Raw genomic sequence first — 18,894 nt, 5'->3', positions numbered from 1 at the left:
TTAATATTTTAGATCTACCTGCTGGCTAAGCTAAAAAATTGGGTAAGGAAAGCACTTAGAAGTTTGGTGGTTGTGGGAATACAAGTGATTGGAAGGATAGAATTTTTTTAAATAAAAAAGATTTATTTTATTTTTTCACGTGTATGGTGGTTTTGCTTGCATGTATGGATGTACACCATGTGTTTACTTGGTGCCTGTGGATCCTCTGCAGGAGCAGCGAGCGCTCTTTACTGCTGAGCTAACTTTCTCGCCCCAGGAGGATAAAGTTTGTTAATATATAAGTGATGCTCTAAATAGTGTTAAGGATCTAGCTGGGCGGTGGTGACCCTTAATCCCAGCACTCGGGAGGCAGAGGCAGGCAGCTCTCTGAGTTCGAGGCCAGCCTGGTCTACAGAGCAAGTTCCAGGACAGCCAGAACTACACAGAGAAACCCTGTCTCCAAAACAAAACAAAAGTATCAAGCATCTTTGAGACTTGACTTAATATGTGAAATGGTAGCAGAGACCCTGAAGTCCTCTGGTTGTGGGGAGAGTCCTGCCCAGGGGTGCATTGTTGGAGCGTGCTGCACTGGTTCCGTAAACCCAGTTTTTATTCTCTAGCAAAGCTGAACACTTCTTTTCCTCTTAGGCCTTGCAGTTCATTTGAAGAATAGAGGCACATTATAAAGTCCAGCGTTTCCAGCTGCATTCCATGAGGTAAGTAGAGCATATCACACTAAATTCTCAAAGTATTCCACTATAGTTCAGCCCCCACTCCCAAAAGAAAGTTACAGTGTAGCCAGTGTCGGTAGGTCTGCTGCTGACTTGGAGATGAGATGATTCTGTTGTCATGGCGGACTTTACATAGTTTGTTCTCGTTCTCTAGGCGGGTCTTCTGTCAAGCTTGTGAGATGAACTTGGGTTTGGTTAAAACATTAAAAACTCTTGGGGCTCAGCAGTTAAGAGCACTGGCTGCTCTTCTAGAGGACCTGGTGTCAGTTCCCAGCACCCACATGACAGCTCACTACTGTCTGTAAGTCCAGTTCCAGGGGATCCAATACCCTCACACAGACCCACAACAATGCACAGGAAAAAAAATCATAAATAGACAATTCCCTCTCTCCTTTTAAAAGATTTGTTCGTTTGTTTGTTTATTTGTGTGTGTGTGTGAGTGTTTTGCTTATGTCTGTGCATCATGCACATGTAGTTCCCGAGGAGGCCAGAAGAGGGCGTTGGATCCCCTGGAACTGGAGTTTCAGGCAGTCTGTTGTGCTTGCAGCTCTTCCAGAGGAACTGAGTGTGGTTGATATCAGGCTGTCCCCAACCGCTTGTGACTCGAGCTTGGAGTCTAAATACTGTGAAACACTCAGGCACTGGCACGGGCACACACTCATACACAGATAGATACATACATGTAATTAAAAATAATAAAAATAAACCTTAAACATTTTGAATTCACTGAATAGGCATCCATCCATGTGTCCAAAAAATAAAAAATAAAAATCAAGTGCCTAATAACTGTGAGGCAGCCATATTGATGCCTGGGTATTGGACTCATTCCAGGCAAGTCCTCTGCCTCTGAGCTTCATCCCCAGTTTTGTTTTGTTTGAGACAGTTTTGCTGCGTGGAGCAGGCCAGCCGTAAACTCCTGATTCTCCTGCTCTGTCTCCAAGTGGGGAGATTAGATCATTCACTATAATGCCCTACAGCCTTTTTGTTTGTTTCCGTTGGCAGTGCTGGGGCTAGAACCTAGAGCCACACACTAAACAGATCTCTGTGAGTCAGCCACACCATGCTGCTCCGGTACTAATTGTAAGACAGGTCACTAAAGGATGACAGGCGCTAACATTTTTCACCCAGAAATTACTCCTGCGAAGTCTGTTTTCAGTTGTAATTTTAAACTCATATTGGAGTTTTCAGTGTATATTGTTATGCAAAAATTTCATGAGACTAGACATATAATTGACCTCATTCATTTGAGTTTGAGGACATGTTCCTTTCCAGGTAATCACGCACTGTTTGTCACATCTGTCTCTGAGTCCAGGAAAATGGATATAGCAAGTCCGCCAACTTCCAAATGCATCACGTACTGGAAAAGAAAAGTGAAGTCTGAGTACATGCGGCTGCGGCAGCTCAAGCGGCTTCAGGCAAATATGGGAGCGAAGGTAAGGATGCTTCCTGAGCAAGGCTGTCTGTTCTGAGCCTTTCTCCGAAGTACGGGTTCTGGGGTCCCCCCTTCCCGAGACCCGAGTCAGGTCTTTTCCTTGGCTTTGCTAGGCTCTGTACGTGGCCAATTTCGCAAAGGTTCAGGAGAAAACCCAGATCCTCAATGAAGAATGGAAGAAGCTTCGAGTGCAGCCTGTTCAGCCAATGAAGCCTGTGAGTGGGCACCCTTTTCTCAAAAAGGTACTTTGAGGGCATTAAGCCGGCTTTCCTTTCTCCTTAGACACAAAGCTATAAATCTAGCTTAAAAATTAACCATTTTGTCTGTTATCTTCCTCAATTATTGAGTATATTGTGGCTTTTTCATAGAAAAAAAAAAGACATTTATTGTCTGTTTTTCTGGGTTTTGTGTCCAAGCTGCACGACATCCTGTTTTGTGCCTAATGTACTTAGATACTAGGGAACGAATTCTCTGGGTAATGGACAGAAGTGTACTCACCAGAGGGACAGCCTTACTATGAGTAAATACATTTTATGTATTAAATTGAGTTATAAATTTAAAAAGCACTTTCTAGCTGGACATAGTGACACATGCTTTTACAACCTAATTCAGGAAGTAGAGGCAGGAGGATGAGGGGTTTGAGGTTGGCCTCCACTCCCCGGTAAACTTGAGTCACTCTGGCTGCTTGAGAGCCTGTCTTTAAAAGACCAAAAAAAAGTAGCCGGGCATGGTGGCGCACACCTTTAATCCCAGCACTCAGGAGGCAGAGGCAGGTGGATCTTTGTGAGTTTGAGGACAGCCTGGTCTACAGAGCGAGATCCAGGACAGCCAGGGCTACACAGAGAAATCCTAGCTTGAAAAACAGAAAACAAACAAAAAGCATTCTAGCTTCTTAAAGAGGTAATACTTTTAATTTTTTATTGCATGTATTTTTTTGCTCACACGTGTGTGTGTGTGCACACACGCGCGAGCACTCGCGCATGTGGTTGTCCTCATGCATGAAGGTCAGTTCTCTTCTTTCACATGTGGGTCCCTGTAGCTGGAGTTTTTCTGGTCCTGCCTGGCCCACAGTCAGGACAAATCTCTCTTACCCGCCAGTCCCACAGCCGCTCAGACCCAACCAAGTAAACACACAGAGACTTATATTGCTTACAAACTGTATGGCCGTGGCAGGCTTCTTGTTATCTACTTCTTCTATCTTAAATTAACCTTTTTTTTTTTTTTTTTTTTTTTTTTTTTGGTTTTTCGAGACAGGGTTTCTCTGTGTAGCTTTGCGCCTTTCCTGGAACTCACTTGGTAGCCCAGGCTGGCCTCGAACTCACAGAGATCCGCCTGGCTCTGCCTCCCGAGTGCTGGGATTAAAGGCGTGCGCCACCACCGCCCGGCAAATTAACCCATTTCTATAAATCTATACCTTGCCACGTGGCTCGTGGCTTACCGGCATCTTCACATGTTGCTTGTCATGGCGGCAACTGGCAGTGTCTCTGCCTCAGCCTTCCACTCACAGAATTCTCCTCTCTCCTTGTCCCGCCTATACTTCTTGCCTGGCTACTGGCCAATCAGTGTTTTACTTATTAACCAATCAGAGCAACACATTTAACATACAGAACATCCCACAGCAGGTCCCTGTGGTTGTACTTAGGTCGCTGGTTTGGTGGTTAGCATCTTTACCTAATGAGCCATCTTGACAGCCTGGTAATATTTTAAATACAAAAAGCCGATCCTGTAATAAGACCAGTGATCATTCCCCAAACTGATATGAGTCTAGTTTGTATACCACTTTCTTCCCTATGCCAAGTCCCCATCACCTACACAGCTCTATCCAAAGTTTAGATCTTTTAGAAAACAGTCCTGACCTCAAGCTCTAGGATTGAGGGATCCTTCAGGAGACCACACTTTGGTTGAAGCGAGCCGTCTGTTGACTATGACAAGCTTTGTGCTGAACTCTGAGGGACACAGATGTGAATAGGAACTTTCCACAGCTCATCAGTTTCAAAGTTCCCTTCAGGAGCTGCTGCTAACACCCTTTACCAACTTAATAGCTGAGAAGAATTTAGAGACGTGTCTCAGTGGTGAAGAACATATACTGCTCATGCAGAGGACCTGAGTTCTGTTCCCAGAATCCACTTCGGTGACTCCCAACCCCTGTAACTTTAGCTCCTGGGATCTGATGCTTCTAGGCTCTGCAGGCACCCACACCCACTTGTACCCATATACAGACACCCACTCAAATACATAATTCAAAATAAATCTAAAAAGATTTAGAAGAACACAGGGATGGGAGTGTGGCTCAGTCAGTAACATGCTTACCTAGTGTATATGAAACCCTGGGTTTGATCCCAAGATATCTGGATGAAACTGGGATGGGACGCACATCTGTAATCTTGGCTCTTATAGAAAACATTGGGAGCTTTTTGGAAAGAAACTACAGTCTCTCCCTACCCCCTTTTTTTAGTTTTTTGAGACAGGTTCTCTCTGTGTAGCTCTGATTTGTTATCAAGATTTACCAGCTCAAAACAGAGCTCCCCAAAGAGTGTAGATACATTATAAAAGAATCAGAAATGGGCCACAAATATGATTGCTTTCAGGCTTATTTCCTCTTTCCCATTCCTTGAGTAAACAACACAGCACAAAAAAGAGTCTGTTTCATAATTGAAATACAAATTTATCACAGCTCCCTTATATAAAAAGCTTTGCCTCTTTTTTTTTTTTTTTTTTTTTTTTTTTTTTTTTTTTTGTCTCAAGACAGGGTTTCTCTATAACAGCCCTGGCTGTCCTGGAATTTTCTCTGTAGACCAGACTGGCCTCGAACTCACAGAGATCCACCTGCCCCTGCCTCCTGAATGCTGGGATCAAAGGCGTGTGCCACCCCTGCCCACTTTACAGTATGTCTCTTAGAGTTTTGTTTTTATTGGTTTTGCTCTGTAGTCTAGCCTGGCCTGAAAGTCACTGTGTAGCCTAGCCTCAAACACGCAGCAGTTCTCCTGCCTCAGCCCCGAGGGCGAGGATTCTAGCCTGGAGCCATCCTAGCTGACGCGGGTGGTGCTGTTGAGTTGTGTGCTTACTTTCTTCCCCACTCACCGCTCTTCTTTCAGTGTACCATAGAGAGCATTTTCCCCGGGTTCGCCAGCCAGAGCATGCTGATGAGGTCTCTGAACACCGTTGCGTTGGTTCCCATCATGTATTCCTGGTCCCCTCTCCAGCAGAACTTCATGGTATGTATTGAAAACACTGGCGGTTGTTTAAACAGTTGTCGTGTTATGTGGATCTGTGTTGTGGATCTAAAGGTTGTCAGGGCATTCCACAAAGCTTGGACCTCCAGAGCAGAACGCTACTGTAAGTCACTCTAAAGTTACATACATTACAGGCCACGGAGAGCCTCAGCAGGTACCCGCTACCTGCTGACAACCTGGGTTGTATCTCCAGGACCCACTTGGTAGAAGTAAAGAACTGACTCTTGCAGGTTGTCCTTCGCCTCCACATATATATGCCCCACACACATGCAGTAAGTCACACGTGCACAACACACATACTTTGCAGGTTATTGTGTCCTGTTAGACTTTGGTGCTTTTTTTTTGTTGTTTGTTTGTTTGTTTTTTCTTCGGGACAGGGTTTCTCTGTGTTGTTTTGGTGCCTGTCCTAGATCTTGTTCTTTAGACCAGGCTGGCCTCAAACTCACAGAGATCCACGTAACTCTGCCTCCCGAGTACTGGGATTAAAGGCATGTGCCACCACTACCCGGCTTTTGTGCTCTTTAAAATATTGCTTTTTTCTTTAATTAACAAGATAGCCCAAGACTCCCCATTTTCCTACTACCTTGACCCAACTCTGTAATATTAGTCACAGTTAAATATGGCTGAATCAGACACTTGAGGCGTAAGCAGGCTGCCAGCTCTGCTGATGGAGCAGGTCTTGTGGAATCCTTTGATGGCAAGGTGTTACGAAGGCAGCCAAGAGAACAGAGATGCCTTCATCCAGCCCCTCATCCTGCCTCCTGCTAGGGTACGGCTCTACAGGAGGGAGTCATCTCAGATAAAACTTACAATGATTTTACTAGATTCTTGGGAATTTAAGAACGACTAGGTTGGCCCTAGGGTGTAACTCAGTGATAGAGTGTGTGCTTAGCTTTGGTGTATGTCTGTGTTTTCTGCTGAACACCCTTCTCTCCTTTAGCATTATTTGTTCATATGGATTAAACTGTTTTCCCCATGAGTAGTAGTGTCCGTTTTGTTTGAGGGTTTGTTGGCAAAACAAAATGGCCGGTCTTTAAAATGCGTGGAAAATCTGTGTCCACAGAGCTTTTCTTCAGGAGTCTAGGAACCAAATGAAGGAACAGCCCAGCAAATGTTCCATTGGATAGGAAGGAAGAGAGACAGGGGAGCTTGCGGCATAAATCCATCTGGTTCTCTGCAGGTGGAAGATGAGACGGTTTTGTGCAATATTCCCTACATGGGTGACGAGGTGAAGGAAGAAGACGAGACTTTCATCGAGGAGCTGATCAATAACTACGATGGCAAAGTTCATGGCGAAGAAGGTAGTGATGCTGGGCTCTGGGGAGAGGACTGTAGTGATGCTGGGCTCTGGGGAGAGGACTGTAGTGAGCTGGGCTCTGGGGAGAGGACTGTAGTGACATGCTGGGCTCTGGGGAGAGGACTGTAGTGATGCTGGGCTCTGGGGAGAGGACTGTAGTGACATGCTGGGCTCTGGGGAGAGGACTGTAGTGGTGCTGGGCTCTGGGGAGAGGACTGTAGTGATGCTGGGCTCTGGGGAGAGGACTGTAGTGATGCTGGGCTCTGGGGAGAGGACTGTAGTGATGCTGGGCTCTGGGGAGAGGACTGTAGTGATGCTGGGCTCTGGGGAGAGGACTGTAGTGAGCTCAGCTCATGAGGAGAAGACTTTGCTAGTATTCTGCTACCTTTGCTATGTCAGCACCCCTGTGGGTGAACGCTAAAGAATATTCCAGTGTGAGGATGTGATTTGGGATTAGAATTTTATATTTAAAGTCCCAGTTAAATTGCAGAAGGAGCTGGGTCACAAAGAGAATTGCCTAGTAATCAGTGGCTAGGAGAGTGTTTCTTGAACAAGCGAATTTAATCGTTGACATTTTCCATAAGTTCATCAGAGGCCATTTTGTTTTTTATTTCCCGTTCTCTGCGTTCAGCTTAAGCATATCCTCTCTGTCATACTACTTTAAGCCAGGTATCCTCTGGATTCTCAGAAATTGACTTAAATATCTTTATTTTATAAAAGAAAAGCATTTAAACTTAGTTGTAATTTTTAAAAATTTTTTGAGATTTATTTTTGTTTTGTGTGTATGATTTTGCCTGTGTCTGTGTACCATGTGCATGCAGTGCCCAAAGAGGCCAGAAGGGGGCAGTGGGTCCCCTTGGAACCCAAGTTAGCTCTGTGAGTGCTGGGTCCTGAGTCCTGTGGGTTGGTCCTCTTAACTTCTGTTGTAATTCTTTTTAAATTTTGTTTTAAAACATTTATTTTGGGGTGCAGTCCACACATGCCACAGCATGGGTGTGGTGGTCAGAGAGCGGGTTCTCTCCTTCCACCGTGTGGGTGCGAGGCATTGAACTCAGGTCATCGGGCTTGGCAGCCTTCACCCCGTGAGCCATCTTGCCAGCTCTTAGTTCTAATTCTAGAAAAGTTATCAGTGAATAAAAAGTAGGAAGAGGAGCTGGGCATGGTGGCACACCTTTGTAATCCCAGCTACTCAGGAGGCTGGCGCAGGAGGATTGCAAATTCAAAGCCTGCTTAAGGCTACAGAGGAAGTTCGATGCCAGGTTGGGCAATCTAGTGAGACCTTGTCTCAAAAAAAAAGAAAGAAAGAAAGAAAGACTGGGGATGTAGCTCAGTGGTAGAGTGAATGCCTACCCTGTCCACACTCCTGAGTTCAGTCCTCACTACTAAAGAAAGAAGTGTGGAGAGAAGAGACTCCCCATGAATTTGTCAACCAGTAGCCCTACCTACTCTTGACAGTTGTGGGTGCTCTTTGCTAACATTCAAATATATTATTATACATCCACAGCACCCTCTAGTGTTCAAAGGTATTCTTTCATGTTGCAGTATAAGCATGAAGTACGATTTTAGGAAAAAATGCTGTCTTGATGAAGAGAAGTTACTGTTGAAACATTAGCACAAAGCCAAGTGAATTTTCACTTTGCTGTTATCTCTCTGCCTTGCTTTGGATTGTTGGCACACCTTTGTTGTTGTTTGGTATTTGAAGACAGGGTTTCTCTGCTTAACAGCCCTGGCTCTCGCGAACTCACTCTGAGATCTGCCTGTCTTTGCCTCCTGAACGTTGGGATTAAAAGTGTGTGCCCAGCTTGCTGTTGAGATTGTTGAACCATAAATACGCTGTTAGCAGTGCCACAGACATGGAATATTTCAATAAGAGTAAAACCTCTAACTTGGTTTTCCACTTAGCCAGCTAACTGTTGCAGTTGTTCGAGCTAATCAAATGATATCCCTAGACCTCAGGAGGAAGTATAAGAAAGCCTACCTAAATCCTGGGGATGTGGCTGGTATGATGTTTATGGATGTTATGGACGTTAGGAGTGTTTGCACTGCATAAAACCAGATATGGTAATACATACCTGGAATCCCAGCACTCAAGGCGAGCTTGGGATACAGGAGACCTGTTATAGACCTACCTGTCCTAGAACTCACTATATAGAACAGGCTAGCCTCAAACTTGTAGAGATCCACCTGCCTCTGCCTCCCAAGTGCTGAGACTGAAGGTGTGCACCACCACACCTGACAAGACCCTGTCTTAAAGGGGGAACAAAACAAAACAAAACAAAACAAACTACCTAGGAAGGTGACTGGAGTGTGGGGCAACCAGCACTCACCTTTCTCCTTGTGTTTCAGAGATGATCCCTGGGTCTGTTCTGATCAGCGATGCCGTGTTCCTGGAGCTGGTCGATGCCCTCAATCAGCACTCAGATGAGGAAGAGGAAGGGCACAATGATGCCTCAGATGGGAAGCAAGACGGCAGCAAAGAGGATCTGCCAGTGACGAGAAAGCGGAAGCGCCACGCCATGGAAGGTGCAGAGCCCGCAGGCTGCTTGAATTGACGAGGACAGGGAAGAAGGAAAACCTTAAAGCCTATTGCTCTTTAAGAACCGTTTATGCTTCTCATTGGTCCGCTTGAAAGAGAAATAGAGTCATTAACTGATAGCTTCAGCTGACTGTGAACTAGCTGAAGCAGGAAAACCTCTAGACTTATCGGTGCTGTTAGTTTCTAACTCTAATGTGTTTGGAAAATCTGGGAAGGGGTAAAGGAGAAAATAAAATTACACTACAATCTTGCTGCATAGGAATAATCAGATTTTCAATTCCTTGTAGATTTTAAATCAGCATGCGCATGCAAAATTGAGATTGTGTGGGTGTGTGATATCTTCTAATATAAAACTAATATAAACTTTTATCTTCTTAATTTTATGAATATTTTCCATGTCACTAGTATTTAATTTGATATTACTGGGCTGCAGAGATAGCTCAGTGGTTAAAGTTCTTGTTCTGTAAGTGTGAGGACTGGAGTCCAGATCCCCAGAACCCATGTAAATGCAGGACGGGTGTGGTAGCGTGTCTGTAATTTCAGCCTTCAAAGGTGCAGACAGAATCCCCAGGACAAACTGGCTGGGGAGACTAGTTGTGTCGTCAGACTCGGCCAGTGAATAAGGTGGAGAGCAATAGAGGAGATGGGTGCAGACACTCACCTCAGGACCTCACCTGCAGGTGCAGCACACCCACACGTGTGTGCCCACATACGCAAACATGCACCCGTACACATGCGCACACACACACACATAAAAATGGAAAAAAGAGCCCGGTGGTGGTGGTGGCGCACGCCTTTAATCCCAGCACTCAGGAGGCAGAATCAGGCGGATCTCTGTGAGTTCGAGGCCAGCCTGGGCTACAGAGTGAGATCCAGGACAGGCACCAGGACAGGCACCAAAGCTACACAGAGAAACCCTGTCTTGAAAAACAAAACAAAAAACAAAAAACAAAAACAAAAAACAAAAAAAAAGGAACAAAGAAATTATTGAATTACTAAGTTATACTATGTGATTTAATTCTATGTCAGGGGGTAGTGTGTCTTCCTATGAGAGTTCCGGTGTGTCAGTCTTGTTCTTCAGCACCGATGCTATGGTAGGACGCCTCTATCTTCAGCTCTTCACGAAGCTCCCCTTCCCTTCTTGATTCTAACAGGGACCGTAGGCTTTGTTATCCATACAGTTATCCGTACAGTTGATGTTTGGATAAGCACAGAAGCGCTCATCACTGTGCGGTGGCAAAGAGAAAAATCCCAATAGCTCCGTCTGCACTCAGACGTTTACTGTCGTCATTTCCAATTCAGGCAACAAAAAGAGTTCCAAGAAGCAGTTCCCCAATGACATGATCTTCAGTGCCATTGCTTCGATGTTCCCTGAGAATGGCGTCCCCGATGACATGAAGGAAAGGTAGGGAGCGCTGTCCACTGAGGCTGTGTCCGGGCTTTGTGGACACATTCTTACCACGCTCTTTGTTGTTGTTGTTAATAAAGAGCCCTGTGGATGGTGAGCCGTGATTTGCCTGCACTTCTGGCTTTCTTGCTTACTCACCTCTCGGTGCCCTTTGCCGTGTTAGGGATCATTCTGTGACTGCTTTTGAGGACATCTGGGCAGAAAACTTACCCTGTCCTTCTGGCCAAGCCTCCTCCTTACTTTGACTCTTCTGCTCAGCCCTGCAGAATTGCAGGGGGGTACCCACTTGGTTGTTTACCATCTCCTGCCCCACCAAGCCTATAGACCTATAGACACTGCCCTTCCTCCTCCCTTGGCGGTCTCCTGGAGAGGAGTGCTCTCTTTCTTACAGGTATCGGGAGCTGACGGAGATGTCCGACCCCAATGCTCTTCCCCCGCAGTGCACACCCAACATCGACGGCCCCAACGCCAAGTCCGTGCAGCGGGAGCAGTCTTTGCACTCTTTCCACACCCTTTTCTGCCGGCGCTGCTTCAAATACGACTGCTTCCTCCACCGTGAGTGCGGAGTGCGGCTACCCTGTGTGAGCTCCTCCCTCCTCCCGCCCCACCCCGACTCCTTCCCTGGGTTCTGCTTCATTGTGTGGAGTTCTCAGCTCTGGCTGGGGTGAGGGCTTTGCAAAGGGCCAGCACTGTCTTTATTTGTTCCGTGATGGTGTGATGTGATAGGTACAACCTAATTAAGCACCATGATTGTCCCTCGGTGCCTTCTGGCTTTGGAAGGATTGTGTTGCTATCAGAACTAAATTTTGTGTCCCTTGTCAGTCACCTTTCACATGAAGTCCACACCTGCCCAAGCTCCTAACTCAAGTTTCCTGCTCCCTCTTGTCAAATGGCGAGAGCCCAGCCTTTTGTTTTCCAGCTTTCCATGCCACTCCTAACGTATATAAACGCAAGAACAAAGAAATCAAGATTGAACCAGAACCATGTGGCACAGACTGCTTCCTTTTGCTGGTAGGTTCTTAAGCTGTTCTGGCATTGTTAACTCTGTTTAAAGTTGAGCAGGAAATGGTCCTTGAACTTTCTGTGTCTGGGAACACAAGCTAAGTGAGTCAGTCCACGGCACTGCAGGAATCTTTTTTTTGTTTGTTTGTTTTTTTTAATTTGTTTTTTTCGAGACAGAGTTCCTCTGTGTAGCAGTCCTAACAGACCTAACTGTCTTGGAACTAGCTCTGTAGACCAAGCTGGCCTTGAACTCATGGAGATCTGCCTACCTCTGCCTCCCAAGTGCCTCCCAAGTGTGCCACCACCGCCCAGCTCACTGCAGGAGTCTTAATGAGCTCCCCAGATGTGGTGGGCCATTGTAATCTTCCCGTAAGGGTAATTGAGAAAGGACTTTCTGCTCTAAATATCACCTACTTAGGAGTCTGAGACTATTGTTACATTTGGAACAAAGAGGGCTATACATGTGTGTCAGGGCTAGGGTACTTGGCCTGACCTCCAGCACCACCAAAGGAAAAAAAAAAATGGAGTAAAGTGTGTGTGTGTGTGTGTGTGTGCGCGCGTGTGCGCGCGCGCGCGTTCGTGTGTCCTATATATAAATACTGTCTTTTGATGTCTCTCTGTAAACACATCCAGCCACAGGAAGAAGGGCACACGAAGGGACTGATTCTTGTGTCCAGTCTCAGGACCCTCACTGATGGACAGGTCTTTTGTGGCTGCATAAATCATCCTGTTGTTCTAAGGGGCCAGATCAGTTACAGCATGGACCCACATCTGCTACTCGTTACCCAAAAGCCAGTGCTTAGAACACAAGACAAAGCTGGTGGGAAGCAGATGCGTTTTACTCAGCTGCTGACTGGCGTCCTGAGGCCCTGGGGGAGGTAACTTAAAACCCCCGTCTCCAGGCGGTGGTGGTGCATTTCTTTAATCCCAGTACTCAGGAGGCAGGGGCAGGCAGATCTCTGAGTTCTAGGACAGCCCGGGCTACGCAGAGAAACACTGTCTCAGGAAAAACCTTACTTAAAAAAAAAAAAATCTCAGGGACACAAAGGGCTTACGGGGAGGGAAAGAAGGAATGGGCAGGAAGGCCATTTGCTGACTAGGAGCTTTGTCATGGAGCTTGGTCATTCAGGGAGTATCCTCCTTTTTTCTCGGACAGGCACATCTCAGTGGTCCTCACCCTGTGATTATCCATATGGTTAGTTACATAGGGTTACATGACTTCTAACCTTTGGAGTAATCCACACAGTTTCCGTGAGGAGATGCACAGTGCTAAACAGTAATGGTGCTCTCTGTCGCAGATATTCTGGATTTTGTAAGTGCAAAGAAAGATTATTTAGCATGTAACATTCTTTTTTTTTTTTTTAAATTATTTTTTTAAAGATTTATTTATTTATTATGTATACAGCATGTATGACCAGAAGAGGGCACCAGATCTCTTTACAGATGGTTGTGAGCCACCATGTGGTTGCTGGGAATTGAACTCAGGACCTCTGGAAGAACAGCCAGTGCTCTTAACCGCTGAGCCATCTCTCCAGCCCAGCATGTAACATTCTTATCTTTAGGATTTAGAATGTTGGGCAGAGGAGGGTGAAGTAACTGCAGATGCAAAGGGAAAGGGAAGTAAAGTAACTCCCAAGGACGCTGCTGAAAGGGACTACCGTTCACTACATTACTGCCAGCCCTTCATTCATTCCGGCTGCTGAGTGCTAAAAGGCGGCAAAGATGGAAGACTGGGGAGCAGCAGCGGGAGTGTGCAATACTTTGCTGAAGTGGTAGCCAAGACGTCATTGGTGTGTGTATAATCTAATGCTTTCATTGTTCTTATTAGGAGTGTTAGTTCTGATTTTAAAATTATTTCAAGGAGGAGTCTGATTCCAGATAGCATCTCAGAAATAGACATAAAAGCCACATTTTTTTTTCCTTTTTAGAACCCACTAAGTCCAACAGCCAGCATTCCGAGAAGGTAGAGATGGGGTTACTGCCTGAGGGCCCCACATCCAAACCCTCAGAAGCACAAAGGGTGGAAATGAGGAACCAGGAGGCAGGGATGGAGGGGGAGGGCTGTGTGTGCCGATGAGATCTTGGTCATCTGGGCTGTGTGTTCTTTTCTCACTGACTGGCATGTCTCAGTGGGTCTTGGGCTTCTGAGGCTGGTTTCTGTAGTTCTGTACACAGACGCGTTTCAGTCGTTTGAGTGTGGGGTGAGGTGTGCCATAGCGCATGTGTGGAGGTCAGAGGAAAACTTGGAGGAGTTGGTTCTCTCCTTCTATGTGAGTCCTAGGGGTGGAACACAGGTCAGCAGGCTTGTGCAGCAAGCACGTCGACCCGCTGAGCTATCTGCCCAGACATACTGCTTTTAACCCTCAGCAGTCTACATGATTCGTGTGAAGTGATGTGCAAAGCTGAACAGTAATAGGAACTTTTATACATACTGGTGTAATCTGAAGATCACCAGATATTCTTAGGTTCTGTAAATCTGCAGTGAGATTATCAATTGCTTGAGGTAACCATGGAGGGGTTGGGGTAGAGTACTTATCAGAGCAGCTCCCAGAGGAGGGTCACTGTTCAGCTGTCCACATAATAGGCTGTGCTCAGGCAAAGGGTGTAGTTAGTACCTTGATACAGTTTCTGTCATCGATAAAACGACAATGGAAAGTCAAGTGCCTTCGGGAACATCTTTAGCAGGGTAACAGAAGGGACATGGCAGAAAACGTTTCTTGTTGCTCATCTGAAGTGGGCTGTATGGTTATAGCAAAAAATAGAGGATAAATCAGCTTCCTCCAACTCCTGCATTAAGTCCTTCCTGTGTGTGAAGCCCCATGCTGCACCATGCATTACCTGTTAACCCTCATGGCAGCTCCCTGAGGTAGAAGAAGTTAGGGGTTATAAAAGTCAGATACTTTGCATAGAGTGTATTCATAAGTCAGTGTTTATAGCATTTTTGAGATTCAGGCCCTGATGTAAATCCATAGCCCAGGCTTTTTTAATTATTCCAGGCGTTTCCCCCAATGTAATGTCAACATTTTAGCACTCACATAACTCGAAAGGACATCCTCCTCCTCAGAGTCACACTCGGAAACCCCGTGCGTGGCAGTTCAATTTCAGATAGCCAGATGTGCAAATTCAGATGTGCTGGGCTCTCTTCCCCCAGCCTTTGCTTTTCCTTACAGACAGTGCCTTTAATTATAACAAGTTGTCCTTCCCCGCCAAAGCAAGGCTTCAGAAGGTTAACTGAGAACTCAGTTGTTCTGTCTGTTAAAAGCTTCAGTAGGGCTGGAGAGATGGCTCAGAGGTTAAGAACACTGGCTGTTCTTCCAGAGATCCTGAGTTCAATTCCCATCACCCACATGGTGGCTCACAACCATCTGTAATGAGATCTGGCTCCCTCTTCTGGCCTGCAGGTGTATATGCAGACAGAACACTGTATACATAAATAAATAAATCTTTTAAAAAAAAAAAAAAGCTTCAGTAGAAGGCACGGGAGGACCTGAGCAGTCTGGAGACAAACCAGTGTTTGTCACTTTTTCTTTACCTTTTTTTTTTACAGTGCTGAGACTTGAACTTAGATCCTTGTGCGTGCTAGGCCAGTGGTCTGAGCCTGAGCTGTTCCTGGCTCACTCTCACTTTGTATTAAGAACTTTTTATTTTCAGACTAGTCTCAAATATGGCTCAGGCTGGCCTGAGCTCAAGAGCCTGCTTCAGCCTCCCAAATGCTGGGGTTGCAGGCCTGCACCACCACCACACCTCCACCTTTTTGGGGTGTTGCGAGTATGAGGGGAAGCTGGTTTTCTTAGGCAGAATTTCATGTAGCTCAGACTCACTATGTAGCTGAGGCTAGCCTTGAAAGTCCTGACTCTCTGCCTCTGCTTCCATATGCTGGGGTCACCACAATATCAGCTTTGCACCCAGCTCTGAAATAACATTTTTTAATGTACAAAGAAATCAAAAGAGGCCTTCCTGGATTTGAAATATTTTTCTATCTTTACCTAAATATGTGTGGGGAGTTTGGGGATTAAATCCAAGGCATCATACTTGCTACTTACGTCTCTTGCTGTGAGCCACATCCCTAGCCTCTGTTTAGATTTCCAGCTCATATCATCCCATCAGAAACCATGTTTGGCTATTAGATATTTTACTATTTTTGCCTCAAACAATTCCACCATTCACTTCTTTTCGTGTTTGTTTTGAGACAGGGTCTCACTATGTTTCCCTTGCTGTCTGGGAACTCATTCTGCAAACTCTACTGATCTCAAACTTGGAGGAATCTGCCTGCCTCTGCCTCCTAAGTGCTGGTGTCCAGTCCTCGTTAACTTCTTTTTGGAAGTTCAGTCTTGTGATATGGTCCATATTCTGAGCTCAGTTGTTCTTTTCTCAGAGCGTCACTTGCCTTACTCTTTGATCCCAGGAGTCTCAGAAGTTACCTCTGTAGGCTTGGTTTTGTTTATGATAAGCAGTACTTTGGGCTAATTTTTTATAGGGTTTGGCTGTCACTCGGTGGTAGAGCACTTGTCTACATGTACAAAGCCTTGACTTCGTTTCCCAGCACTGGAAAAAGGAAGAAAAGGACACAGAATATAAGCAACCAATGCTGTGTATTTCACATAGTAGGGAGGTGTGTGCTATCAAAACAGTATATTTATTCTTCAGAAACAGGTAGAAGTCTGTAGGAACCAATTGTGACCAAGCTGAGTTAGTTCATGCATTCTTCAAAGTCTCACATGTAGACTTAGGGAGAAGCTTCTGAATTAAACCGTGATTATGTTCTGATCCAGAGATTGCACATGGATGACTGAAACAGGCTCTGTGGTCATACGTCAGAGCAGAGACCTAGGGAAAGAAGCCCTGATTCCTGTGTCTGCTCTGCAGCGTGGAGCTGCATTTTCTAAAGCTGGTTTCGTCCCCTCTGACCCTCATTTCATCTGCAGGAGATGTTCTCAAATTCCAGATAGTTAACACAAGATGCCTTTCATGTGTTACTCAAAGCTGGCGATGTGTAGATTATGTCTTTTAAGATTAGATGGTACCTCTTTTGTGAAGAGGGTGTTTCCATGTTTTACAGACGTTTAGCCACAGTCATGATATGGTCGCACTTACAGATAAAAACCAAAGTGTCATTAGAGATGAAGCTTTGTGATGGTGGCATCAGCCCGGAGACCCTGTGTCCATCCCTGTTTCCTACTGTAATGTGTTCACCACAGGAAGGAGCAAAGGAATATGCCATGCTGCATAACCCTCGGTCCAAGTGCTCTGGGCGCCGCCGGCGAAGGCACCCCGTGGTCAGTGCGTCCTGCTCTAACACATCAGGCTCTGCTATGGCTGAGACTAAAGAAGGAGACAGCGACAGGGACACGGGCAATGACTGGGCCTCCAGTTCTTCAGGTAAGCAGAAGACCGGGGCCAGTGCCCAGCTCTTAATATATATAACCTAAAAACTGTTCATTCTTGCCGGGCAGTGGTGGCGCACGCCTTTAATCCCAGCACTCGGGAGGCAGAAACAGGTGGATCTCTGAGTTCGAGGCCAGCCTGGGCTACAGAGTGAATTCCAGGACAGCCAAGGCTACACAGAGAAACCCTGTGTTGGAAAACCAAAAAAAAAAAAACAAAAAAAAAAAAACCCAAAAAACTATTAATTTCTTTTCTACCAATTTACCTGGAAGCAATGAAAGTGAGACACACACACACACACACACACACACACACACACACGCACGCACGCACACGCACACACACATACACGCGCACACACACGCGCGCACACACATATAACAGGCACACATACACACACATAACACATGCACACATACACACAAACACGTACACACACATACACGCGCGAGCGCACACGCACACACATAACACACGCACACATACACAAACACGTACACACATATACACGCACACACATATAACACACGCACACAAACACATATGCACACATACACACGCACACGTACACACACATACACACACACACACACACACACACACACACACACACACAGCGCTAGCTAGCTATGTAGGCCAAGCTAGCTTCAAGCTTGTTAGGGTCCTGCCAACTGCCTGGATTTACAGGAGTATCCCGTGGAATGGAACAGCTAATGTTTCCATTCCTAACTCTTCTCTTTTTCAAATCACAATGACGGACTTCTGACACAGGGACTACCAACAGCTGCATTCCACGTTTGTGTTTTTCTCCCTTGCTCAGAGGCTAACTCTCGCTGTCAGACCCCCACGAAGCAGAAAGCCAGTCCAGCCCCACCTCAGCTCTGTGTTGTGGAAGCCCCCTCAGAGCCCGTGGAGTGGACTGGAGCTGAAGAATCTCTTTTCCGAGTCTTCCACGGCACCTACTTCAACAACTTCTGCTCAATAGCCAGGCTTCTGGGGACAAAGACCTGCAAGCAGGTACTTCCTAAGAGCAGCTGATGAATGTTGGCCCTGCTCTCCTCATTGCTCATCTCCACTACCATCTCAGCAGGGTGTGTCCAGACAGAAACTGTCTGGGTTCAGTGTCCTGTAAACCTCTCCTAGATCGTGGAGAGACCTTGATCACAAACCATCCGCTCTCTTCCTTGCCCTGTATCTAGTGTGTGTGTTTGTGTGCAAGACAGAAAGAGAGAGAGACTATGTGTGCATGCATATTTTTTTGAGACAGGTTTGACTGGCCTAGAGCTCACTCTGTAGACCAGGCTGGCATTGAACTCACAGAGATCCACTTGCTTCTGCCTCCCAAGTGCTGGGATTAAAGGTGTGCGCCACCACACCAAGCCCTTCTTCACATGCTTTATTCCAGGTTTCCTATCACTAGGTTTTCTAATTGCCACCCCCAATACCTGGGTGCAGACCTCAGCCTTTTGCTCTTACCATCCCTGGAAATGCAGTTTGACAGCAGCCACTGATGCTCCAGAGGCAAGAAAAGACTGCAGACCGATAAGATGGCTCTGCAGGTAAAGGTGCACGATGACCCAAGTTCAGTCCCCAGGACCCACATATTAGGAGAGAACCAGCTATTCATAGTCCCCCAGCCTTCGCACTTACACTGCAGTACTGCATGCATATGCCATGAATAAATGAAGATGAAATTAAATTCTTCAAGAAAAAAGATGACAGGAAGAAAAATACAGACCGGAAGTGAGAGTCAGGTATCTGAGCCAGTCTGTCCAGCAAGAAGGGGCCCAGTGCCAGATCCCCGATCACATGGCTCCCTGACTCCTGCAGGTCTCTAGTCTTTTGCAAGGAGCACATTCTCAAGGATTGCTAGGAGGCCTGGTATTTCAGA

General features: G+C 46.0%; 1 protein-coding gene across 3 annotated transcripts in view; it reads left to right on the top strand.

The window, feature by feature from the left end:
* Positions 1 to 610: 610 nt before the first annotated feature.
* Positions 611 to 18,894, top strand: part of Ezh1 (enhancer of zeste 1 polycomb repressive complex 2 subunit) — a 28,445-nt gene continuing 10,161 nt past the window's right edge. Inside the window, exons 1-11 of one of the 3 annotated variants that reach the window (XM_059271828.1) lie at positions 611 to 695; positions 2,023 to 2,143; positions 2,256 to 2,357; positions 5,238 to 5,357; positions 6,556 to 6,676; positions 9,019 to 9,195; positions 10,511 to 10,613; positions 11,008 to 11,171; positions 11,536 to 11,627; positions 16,817 to 16,997; positions 17,824 to 18,020. In XM_059271828.1, coding sequence (XP_059127811.1) covers positions 691 to 695; positions 2,023 to 2,143; positions 2,256 to 2,357; positions 5,238 to 5,357; positions 6,556 to 6,676; positions 9,019 to 9,195; positions 10,511 to 10,613; positions 11,008 to 11,171; positions 11,536 to 11,627; positions 16,817 to 16,997; positions 17,824 to 18,020 — 1,383 coding nt within the window. In that variant the 5' untranslated portion in view covers positions 611 to 690. Of the gene's footprint in view, positions 696 to 1,982; positions 2,144 to 2,255; positions 2,385 to 5,237; positions 5,358 to 6,555; positions 6,677 to 9,018; positions 9,196 to 10,510; positions 10,614 to 11,007; positions 11,172 to 11,535; positions 11,628 to 16,816; positions 16,998 to 17,823; positions 18,021 to 18,894 lie in introns of all 3 variants that reach the window. The other 2 variants (XM_059271826.1, XM_059271827.1) reach the window with 2 other exon arrangements.

The sequence above is a fragment of the Peromyscus eremicus genome, chromosome 8a, assembly GCF_949786415.1.
Source record: "Peromyscus eremicus chromosome 8a, PerEre_H2_v1, whole genome shotgun sequence".
NCBI lineage: Eukaryota > Metazoa > Chordata > Mammalia > Rodentia > Cricetidae > Peromyscus > Peromyscus eremicus.
The sequence above is the reverse complement of the archived record's forward strand: the minus strand, read 5'-3'. Positions and strand labels throughout refer to the sequence as shown.